Source organism: Fukomys damarensis, unplaced genomic scaffold, assembly GCF_012274545.1.
Source record: "Fukomys damarensis isolate Sample0158 unplaced genomic scaffold, DMR_v1.0_HiC HiC_scaffold_38, whole genome shotgun sequence".
NCBI classification, from domain to species: Eukaryota; Metazoa; Chordata; class Mammalia; order Rodentia; family Bathyergidae; genus Fukomys; species Fukomys damarensis.
The window spans coordinates 42,500,114-42,511,218 of NW_022900950.1; the positions used below are offsets into that span (position 1 = coordinate 42,500,114).

Consider the following 11,105-nt stretch of genomic DNA (forward strand, 5'->3'; position numbering starts at 1 on the left):
TATTTCCTTATTTTTTTTTTTTTTTTTTTTTTTTTTTTTTTTTTTTGTACTAGGGATCCAACTCGGGACCTTGTGCTTGCCAGGCAGGTTGTGGAACCACTAGGCTAAATCCCCAGCCCTCCTCAGATAAATTTTGATTGGAGCCTATCTAACGTTGGAGAAAATGAGTTCTCCCTATCAGTCAGTGACTGAAGAAAAATGTTTGCCTAGGAATTAAAATCTTTTGCTTTCATTCAAGTGTTTCATTTGACATTAATTTAAAGGGATATGGGTATTCATTTCCATACAATAAAAATACCTATATAAAAGTATCAAGTGATAGATTTTGGCCTTGAATATTGATAACTAGCAATATTCTCAGCATCTTCAATTATATGGCAAAAATACTGAATTAAAATATTCCCAGGGTTTCAGATTCCCTGAAACCGGTGCATTGCTGAACTAACAACTTCTCCATAGCTGTGTTCTGGTCCAAGTACAACAGTGACCCCCAGCTGTAAACAGCTTTTACTCCTCTCTCAGTTGTGGAGTACTGGATTTAGGATTTGTCAAGGAAGGATGGACATAAGAAAATTCATTTGACTCCTTAACGTTACCCTAAATAATGTTCTTCCTTTACTGTAGGAATTATAAGAATTAGAGTTACCAGGCTTGCTAGCAAGATGGGGACACTGACTCATTTTCATTTTCAGGAAGGTTTTATATTACTGTTATTGTCTTCAAAGCAGAAACAAGTTTTGAGTTTAAGTACCATGGGAAGAGCCTGTAGCATGACAGAGGACACTGCCAGGTGCTTTCTTTCTTTTGGTCTCCAAATCTTTCTGAGACATGACAAGAATTACTGATTACTTTTCTTTTATTTTTGGGGCCAAGTCATCGTAGGTAAGATTCATAGCCCTGAGACATAGGCAATGTGAAGTTCCAGCCTGCTACTTAGTGACCTTGCCAGTAGGAATCAGTCCACTACCTTTTCTGAGCTACACTTTCCTAATGCACACACAAAGCTAGTGAAGAAAAAGCATGAACCAAAATGATAATGAAATCACAGAGCCCAAAAAGTGGCAGCTGTAATCACTAATACTTTTATTATGAAAGAATAATATGCAATTTGTAAAAGAGAGAGGTTTTCCATTAATAATTTGGCTTGTTTCCCTCTGGTCCCTATGACATTCTGAGGAAAGTCGATAGCCCCAGGGACATGTATGACGAGAGTTGTTATCCTGGGACATTTAGTAGTGAAATCTTCAGGGAAAATTCATTTCAAAGAGACACATTTGTACCTAGAGTTCTCCAAGTTACAGCTATTTGGCCTCTCTTAGCTCTATTTTTTTTTTCTTTTGCAATACAGGGGATCAAACTCGAGACCTTGCACTTGCAAGGCAGGCATATTGTTACTGAGCTAAATCCCTGGCTCTCTTAGCTCTATTTTGATTTTAATTTTATAATCTCCATCACATGGAGTATGACTGGGCGAGATAACTTTCTCCTTTAGTCCTCTGTTGGATGATGCTTACACTTCTGTCTCAATAAACTCATAAGAACATCTTTGATAAGTAATTCTTGCCCTCTTTTCCTTAGGGTCTTAGACAAGTAAGATCATACTACTTGAAAGGGCCAAGCCTTATTTATAAACTTTGCCTTTGAAGCTGCTCATTTTTTTCATGAAACACATATCAGAACATGGTAAGTAGGGACAAAAAAATAAGTGTTGTCAGAGAAATATAATTCATAATAATTGTTTTCCAAGAACTTTCTAAAACAGATTCTGATAGATCTTCTTTTCAAAAATATTAGAGATAATTATCATTCTTATGAATCAAAACAATTATGAATAATTTTGTAGGGTCTGAATAACTATATACTAGGAGAAGTTAAATTAAATCAAAACCTTCTTTCTGGGGAGTTGCAGTAACTGACACCCATCTTCAACCTGCTCCCCCCAAAATCATTTTATGATAAGGACAGTTTGAAATATTTTTCTTCCAAAGATGTAAAGCCTAAACATTCAGCTTTACTTCCATCTGTAAGAGTAATGATCAGTAAATCATTACACCTTTGTTGGCCTCAAGTTCTTTATTTTAAAAACCAGAGGATTTGACAAAAGGAGTTGTGCATTGGCTTCTAGCTCTCTCTATTAATCAACTTACAATAAGAAGAAATTATCTTTTGTTTTCCAAGTAGTCACTTTTAAAGAGGTTGAATAAAAATCTCGCTCTTTGAACACTGTTTCTGAGTAACTCATAGGTCTACATGGACCACTTACTGTCTCTTCATTCTCCAAATATGCTCTTAATAGCTCCGGAATAAATAACATGTAGCCAGTGTAACTACCATTCATCGTTCACATTCACCAGTCTTCTCACAGGAAGTGTCAGGAAACAGGTTCAGGTTTCTAAACTGTCACACTGCTGGCCATTCCCACTAACTTGCAAATATGACAGCGTCTTTCCACTGTACAGAAAAGCAGGGGCTCGAACTCTGATGATTTTTCTTTGACTCTCCATAGGCGCTGCCAGGAAGAGTACTGGTGATTGACGCTGTAATAACAGGTAGCCCTGATCTCTGACAGGCGCAGCCACAGTGTCATACCTGGTCCCTTGGCTTTATCAGCTTGGATGCGTCCCAGCCGGAATACAACAGCACGTTCATATTCCTTAATGATCTGAGAGATTAAGTGACAGCATTTAGTCTTAATGGCTTCTCAGCTCATTTGGAGAGCCCCATTTATTTCCCAGGGTGTTACCTTCAAGCACATCCATACGGAGATGGGAAAGGTAATAATCATCAACAGGAGAGAAAGAGAAAACAGAATCCAGCCGCATACACCAAGCCGGTTTTTGGTGATGCCTAAGAGGTGAGAAAGAAGCCTGTAAATGATGAGATTCTAGAAAAGCATGCTGCTGAATTTATGAGGAAATTTTCTAGACAGCTGGTCAAACCTGATGTTACTAAAAAGGACACCTAAATTCACCCAAGCTCGTCAATGCAGTTAACCCCCACCCCCCACAAAGGCATTTCATGTTTTTAGGAATTAAAATTGATCTATCCCTTTCAAGAAGATTCAGAGGAACAAACAGCAATTCCGTCCACTACATTTCTATTGGGCTGACATGTATATTATTCTCAAAACATGTAAAATAATGTTTCTCAGAATATAATCTAAGGACCATCTGTACTGAAGCAATCAGACTCATGGGCCTCATAAATTCTCCAGGTGAAATTCAAAATGACCCCCAAAGTAGACAGGTAGGCACTGTTATCCTGAGATGAAGACAATGTGGCACATGGAAAAACATTTTGAAGAGCCTTTAGGTGTGAGTTTGTGTGTCAGTGTCTTCATCTATCAACTGTTTGACCTTACAATCTCTAGGTCTCCCTTTCTTCATCTCTAGAATGGGGATCTAAAAGTGAGCTACCTTGGAAGATTTGATGTGGACTAAAAAGAGATTACTTTTATGTGGCCCATGCAGTGACACCCACATTGGTAAACACACACTATTACTGTTAACCTGCTGTATATATGGATAGGAATTCCAGGGATTTGTCAGATCTTGATACTTGACATTTATGACTTTTCATGGAACTCAGTAGCGTTGGTTCACCACATTAGATGTCTCTTTATTGATAATACATTGTGATAGTAGGAGGATTTGGCTTAAATAGTACTGCCTTGCAATAAGACAGAATTGAAATTTTAGTCATATCAATGCATAATTTCTCAAGTCTCAGGATTTTTGTTGGTAAAACATGCATGTCTGGCTGCCTAGTTTTAGAATTCTTCATATTTACCATTTTACCTCTTTTTTAATCCTCATTCTATATTCTCTTGTCCTTGCCTTTACAAACAAGGCTGTGTTAACTGGGCTTGTATGTGCCTTACTGATAAATATGCATTTTCCTTGATGAAAGTGCCCCCCACCCCGTTCTCCCTACATGTCTCCCAGTTAAGTCACTTTCCCCACATGAACACAACTACTAGGTCACACTATGCTTCTAGATATCTCCACCTAAGGAATCTTATAAACACCACATGCTGCCTCTGTCTCAAGTATCCCTTGACCACTCATCTGACTGCCCAGCCTGCATACTTGTGTCATGATGGCCTTTTCCTTGTCCAATTGTCAGCATCACTAACACCAAATGACCACTTAAAATCCATCACCACTACTCCATTTCACTGGGACCTAATTTCTCTTTATAAGTACATATTTGCAAATCAAGCAGTCTACAATGCTCTTGGGGAGTAGGTACACACACATAATACATCTGCACTCCTTTTTTTATAATCCCCTTCCCTCCTCCTACCCTCCTCTTTCAAATCTCCTTTCATCATTTTCACTTCTGTTGATATTATTAATCGTATTTCATGTTTATGACATATAATCTTTAAAGTTACTTAGATTATTAGGTCCCTATGCACGGCATATCTTTTATTCCACATATTTCCCCTTCTCTTGCCCTTGGTCTCCGGGGCCCTTTCCCTTTTCCCATTTGTCTTGTTCTATCCATCCTTTATTGTGCTCTTTGTTTGTACTTTTGAAAATTTAGGAAAGTTCTAAGCTTTTGCTCTTACAAACATTGCTATAATGTATGTTTCTAAATGTCTGTTTGTGTGTATTTATGTAGGATAAATTCCTGGCAGTGGATATGTTAAGAGGAAGGGATTAATATTCATCATTTTGATAGATGGTAAATATTCTTCAAGGAGTTGATCCACAGGACACGTGTGTCTTTTGTGACATGTCATACCCTCAGGACGTTGTGTTAGGCTTCTTGATTGTTACAGTCTGAGAGGTGAAAAGTAAGTTTTAGATGCATGATTTAGTATTAAAAAATTGAATGAAAATATTTCTTTATATGTTCTAAGAACACATAAAGATAGAGTCTAAATCATAAGAGTTTGCTTGCCCTTTTTAAGTCCTAAAACTCCACTTTCCAAAGCACCTTGGATTCACATTGAGGCAGATCAGATTATCACTATGAAGACGAAAAAAATGACACTTAGCATATTCTCAAAAAAATCCTTGCTGTATTTTTTAATCACTGCTTTTTAATATCGTGTTTTATTTATTTGTGTTATTTTTATTTTAATATTGTATTTTATTTATCAATGCTGTTTAATATTTGTATTAAATACCATAGCATGTACATTCCCACTGAAAATCATTTAAAAATATAACTGAAGACCCCCTGCTCGGTTACACTTTTAAAATTCATAGTTATCATCACTTTGGTGTATTTCTTTTTACATTTAGAAAATACTGGCCTTGGTTTCTAGAGTTTACTTTTGATTAAAGACACCACATTGTACCTAAGTTTCCACTATTTTTTTTAACTAAATTATCGTGGATGCATTTCTGTGTCATTACGCACTCATCTACATTAATTGTTGTCTCCTCTTCCATTCTAAACCAGGGCCTCAGGGTTTTGATTTGTTTTTTAAGCCATTCTTCTATCAAATGACATTAAGTTTGCTGGAAAATTTGCCTTTACAAACAAGGCTGAATTGACTGGGCTTGAATGTGCCTTGCTGATGTGCATTTTCCTAAAATCTTTTTAAAAGTGCTGAGAAGCCAACCTGGTTCTGCCACCTTGGTGTGTTTCCACCTGCTGACATGGTCATATTTGATGCTCAGACCCCTTGTGGCCTTCTGGGACTGGGGTGTTTTCAGGGCAGCATGAACAAGCAACTGGAACTCTAAGGAGGATACAATCTACACTTTTGCCCTGTGCCATGCCCTATACATTGTCAAACTAGTCTCAGTCTTAACACGAAGCGGCATGAAGAGTTTTTAACACCTACTTCTCCGGCAAGCAGGAGCTCCTCTCCCACCTCACGTCTGCATCATTACATATGGGCAGCAGGCTTGGGCCTATTGTACTAAGTACGCCGCCGAGAGAGAAAAGAAATGAGAACTTTCCAAGATTTACACCCGCTTAGAATCACCAAGTCCGCCAGCTGCACTAAGAACTGGTGGGTGTCATTAGCTGCTGTTTAAAGTGTGACAGTGAGTACCACTGTCAGCCTCCCTGCAAGATCTGTAGCTCAATGTTCTGAGCTCCCACAGCCATCAGGACTGAGACCACAAAGTGCTGCTTTGCAAGCTTCACCTCTGATGTCCATCCTACACTTAATACAAGGATGCTGTGCTGATACCTGCGTTTGAAGATTACAATTCTGGCTGAAAGGAAATGATTTATTTTTTCAGTTACAAAACACCTTCAGCAAGTTCCCATACTGCCTTCCTGTCAATTTGTACAAGGCTTCTGCCAAATCCTTTCCTTGTGGCTGATGGGAGGAAAACCTAAGCCCCGACCACATCTAACTATCTGGTTAGCCAAATCCACAAATAGGTGTTTTATGTGGACAACTGTCACTTAAACCACAGAGCCATTTTCTATGTTTACTTCTGCTAGCGAACTGGCTTTCTCTGCCCTCCACAAATTGGCCCTAATTCGCTAGCACCCTGGCTCTAAGGAAAATAAGATGTGGGACTTGCCATCAAAAGTGCAAATCCAGGAGGTAAAAAAACAATAGGGACAAATATCACTGAGTGAGTATTTTGTTATGCTTACTTCTAGGAGGTCTACAGCTCAGGAAGTAATTAGAGACTACCTTCTGTCCATGGCTATGAGAATAAACAAACAAAACAGAAAAATGCTTAGCCAACACCTTCCTTTAAAACTGAAAGGGAAATTTAGAGCCATGACACAGGAACCTGAGACCCAGAGCCACTGACAAAGGAGGAGGACCCAGGAATTTCCACTGGAGAGACTTTGAGTTGAGGCCAATCTTTTATTTGCAGACAGCACTTCTTGATTGTTGTTTTCATCACCATTTTGTTCTCTCGCTAAGGTGGCTACCACAAGTTCTACTTTCTGTCTTCCTTTCCTGATTTCAGAAGTAAGGCATAACCAAGCTTCATTTAGCAAGGCGCATCCCTGAGCACTGCTCCTGGTTCTCACGTACAACCCTTTGTGCCACAGAAACTCAGATACCCTTTAGAGCCTGGAGTAAACACTCAAGGCAACATCTTGTTCTTGCACAAGGATGAAAGTAGGGGAGAATATTCCAAATCTCTAGCCTTACCGGCATAACATTAGAACTAGAAATGAAATATAGTTAAAAAAAAAAAAAAAAAAGAGGGTAAGTGACTTGGTTGTTCATTTTCCAACTTTGGCTTGATCAATGGCATTTAAATATTAGATAATACTCATAAAATATTTGGTCACAGACCTGTATTATTTTAGTCCTTTATTTTTTTTAGCAAAAAGAGTAATTTGGGTATTATAACATTTTAAAACACCAGAATAGAATGATGCACATTACGCATTAGGAAAATGAAAGTGAAGACCACAACTAAGATACTAATACATAGTTCTCAGAAAGTAAACATCAAAGACTAACAATGTAATGTTTTAGCAAGATTATAGAGAAACTAGAGCACTCCGATATGCTATTGGGAGTACACTTTGGTAGGATAAACTGAAAAGCTATTCAGAAGCATCCAGTAAAGCTATATACATACCTACTATACGAATCAGTATGATTCAACTGGTAAGTAATACACAAGAGAAGTGAGCTGACAGCAAAAAAACATGTCCAAGAATGTTCATTGCCATCTTATTCATCAAAGGTAAGAAATGAAAAGTCAACCAAATCTATCCACAGTCAGGTGAATAAAAAAGTTGTGATACATTCATAGCAAGGAATATTACTCAGTAAGCAGAAGGATAAAACTACTGCCTTCTGCAAAATGTGATGAATCTCATGGATATGACATCAGGTGAAACAAGCCAGACCCAAGAGTACTTACTTTCTCATTCCATGCATAAGATTTGACTTAAGAGTGTATGATTTATTAAATAACAACAAACTACTATGACTGACTGAAGTCATAAGAGTAGCTATATCTGGGTAGTGGGATTGTTGGTAGTTGAAGTATTAACTGGGGAGGGACAGAGGTAGACTTTGAGGGTACTGGACATGTCTGTGTTAATTACATACACTTGTCCACATTGAGCCTGTGAAACTAAATGAGGCCAGTCAAATGTGAAAAGCAAAAGCTATTTATTTAGAATTTTCTATAGCAAGGACTCAGCCAGCATCACTCATGTCTGAGCCGGCACAGGAGTGGTGAAATGATACAGTGGAAAGTAGAGAAGGCTCAAGAGTGTCCTGTGGGGGTTGCTGGTGTGGAAAAGCTGCGGCATTCTGTGGAGACTGGTTAGGGGCTGTATTTGGGTTTCTCCGGTTGGTTCTAAGTTGGAAACAGCAATACAAGTTTGGGAAGCTGTAGGTCATTAATCAAGTCCTGGCTATTTGGGGCTGCTTCTTACAAAAGTTGTTGTCTGGCTTCCTGGATTGTTGCTAGAGACAGCAATCTACCTCCTGCAGGTCTGACGTGTGGAGGCTATCTTCCGGGGTTGTTGACTGTAGTTAAGGGGGATCCATCTCTTGGGCAAACTGCTGCAGGCTGTGGGCCAGAATGCTGTTTTCATATACAGTATGGCCACTGTCCATTTGCACAGTGACTCTCCCAAGCCAAGCACTTAGAACTTGTGCCCTTTACTATGTGTATGTCACATGACTCACATAAAAGCCAGAATATATAAGCTAGTTCTGAGGATGAAACATTTACAGCTTGTTCTACATTCTCAGAAAGAAGAGAGTAAAAACACCCACGGCCGAGCCAGCCTATGAGCAGATAGGAGTGAAGCAGTGCAGGCCCAGAGTCAGTGGACCTCATCTTTTGAGCCAGACAACTCCATTTTGAAGCCACCTGTCATGTCACAAGTCACTTAACTTGCTTACATCTTGGTTTCCTCCTTTGTAGCCTGACAATACTAACTAACGTGAGGATTAGAGGAAATAATACATGTAAGGGAATCATGAGCCATATGATGAGGCCTTCTCACCATCGTGGCAACGGCCCAGCATTCTTCAGAGGTGAGCTTTGGCCAAGGTGGCCTTAGAGCCCTCAGCTTGACTCAGCCTTTGACAGACTTCTTTTTTCACTCTATGCCCTTAACTATCATTTTCTTGGAGAATATTCTTGAGAAAATTTGTCACTGTGAATCTTTCCTTTTGAGACAGGGTCTCCCTCTGTAATTCTTGAACTCACTATGTAGCCCAGGTTGGCCTCGAACTTTGAGCAATCCTCCTGCCTCTGCCTGCTGAGTGCTGAGATTACAGGCATGTGCCACGACCACGCCAGTAGAGTCTGCGTGACAATGCCGGTCACCTGGCAGAAACCAGACCAGAGGTATCGTCCCCACGGGGTTAAGCCTCCTGGAGGTCCTTGGCACACACCGCATGCAAAGTCAGCCGTGAAGAAAATAGCTGGCCTCTCTGCCTGCAGTTTGGGGACATTGGGTTCATCTATAATTCTGTTCTATTTTGTCTTTATTACTATTTGTTCATTATCTATAGAATTGTATTCTGGGCCCAAGAAAGGTTAGGAACAATTAGATGTTCCTAGAGATGTGGAGATATTGAGGCACAAGAGGATGGGCGGCCAAAGTGCTTTCTATCTCTTATGCCTGCCTGTGACTGGAATCACTCTTGTGATGTGCCCTTGAAACTAGTATATAAACACCTGGAGTTAGAAATAAAATTACAGCAGCATTGGCAAACTGCACCTCGGTGTTGAGTGCTTTTGTCTGACTGTCATCGCCGAACCTGCTCCCACCTTTCAGAGAACCTGTATCTCCTCGTGAAATCCCGTGTTTGCTGCCCTACGGTCGGTAGCAGGCGAATCACTCTTGTGATGTGCCCTTGAAACTAGTATATAAACACCTGGAGTTAGAAATAAAATTACAGCAGCATTGGCAAACTGCACCTCGGTGTTGAGTGCTTTTGTCTGACTGTCATCGCCGAACCTGCTCCCACCTTTCAGAGAACCTGTATCTCCTCGTGAAATCCCGTGTTTGCTGCCCTACGGTCGGTAGCAGGCATGCACCATCACACCTGACTTGTGAGTTCCTTCTGTGCCCCTTTGACATTAGAATCTAGTAAAAACTCTCTTCCCAGTTATATAATCTGAGACGATCTTTCTCAGACTTAGAAGCTATCCTTCGGAATACAAACATCAAAGAAGACAGGCCTGTATCTCCCAGTTTCCGTAGGAAATAGGGGCCTAACTTGGATGGACACCTTTCTCCAAGCTGTAAACCTACTTCTTGCTATGAAGATGGGAGAAATACATTAGTAAACACTCATGGTAGATGACCTCCCACCAAGTTCCTCCAGGAATTTTCCTAACTCACCTCAACCTTTAAAGTCCCTACCATCCTTTGTCTCTGCCAAGTCGATTCAGTCTCTGTTGCAACAGATACAAATAAACTCATTCTTGCTTGTTTATTGAGCTATAATTCATGTACAGTAAAATTGTCTGAAGTTGTATGATTCAGAGGTTTTTAGTACATTCACAATGCTGTATAACTATCACCATTATCTCATTCCAAACTAATTCCCAAGCCATTAGCAGCCTTTCCCCATTGTTCAATCCCCTCAGCCCTTGGCAATCACTGACCTACTCTCTTTCTCTCTCTCCATAGAATAATAACTCTTCTATATGTGCAAGAAATGCATTTTCACCCTGCGTGGTAGTGCACACCTGTAATCCCAGCCCTAGGGAGGCTGAGGCAGGAGGATCGCTGTGAGTTCGATATCAGCCTGGGCTACACAGTGAGTTCCAGGTCAGTCTCAACTATACAGTGAGACCCTGTCTCAAAAAAAAAAAAATGCATTTTCAGTAAGATACGGTGAAACATTTAGACCCCTGAGGATTTGTACCTGCTAAAGTAATCTGGCAAATGACATTATAAACTCTTTAAGATAGTATTTGGAACCTTAAAAAGGAAATAGAGATCTTCACAGAACTACTAAATTAGAACTGGGTGGTGATGTTATTGTTCATGATAAACCTTCAAGCACAGTACTCCACTATCCTGAGAGTCTTCTCTTCAGTCGGATTTAATTTCAACTCCAGAATGATGATTGGTGGTTAATTACATGAACTTTACAACATATTTTATACTGTGAGTTTCTTTTTACCATTTCTTCTTTTCTTAAATAAATATTTCAGATACATATATTTTTT

At 39.7% G+C, this 11,105-nt stretch overlaps 1 protein-coding gene across 1 annotated transcript in view; it reads right to left on the minus strand.

Annotated features, from left to right (window-relative positions):
• Stoml3 (stomatin like 3) overlaps positions 1-11,105 on the minus strand; it is a 21,568-nt gene that overhangs the window by 6,452 nt on the left and 4,011 nt on the right. Inside the window, exons 2-3 of the mRNA XM_033759986.1 lie at positions 2,744-2,847; positions 2,590-2,662 (exon numbers count right to left, since the gene is read on the minus strand). Of these exons, the coding sequence (XP_033615877.1) occupies positions 2,590-2,662; positions 2,744-2,847 (177 nt within the window). The remainder of the gene's footprint in view (positions 1-2,589; positions 2,663-2,743; positions 2,848-11,105) is intronic.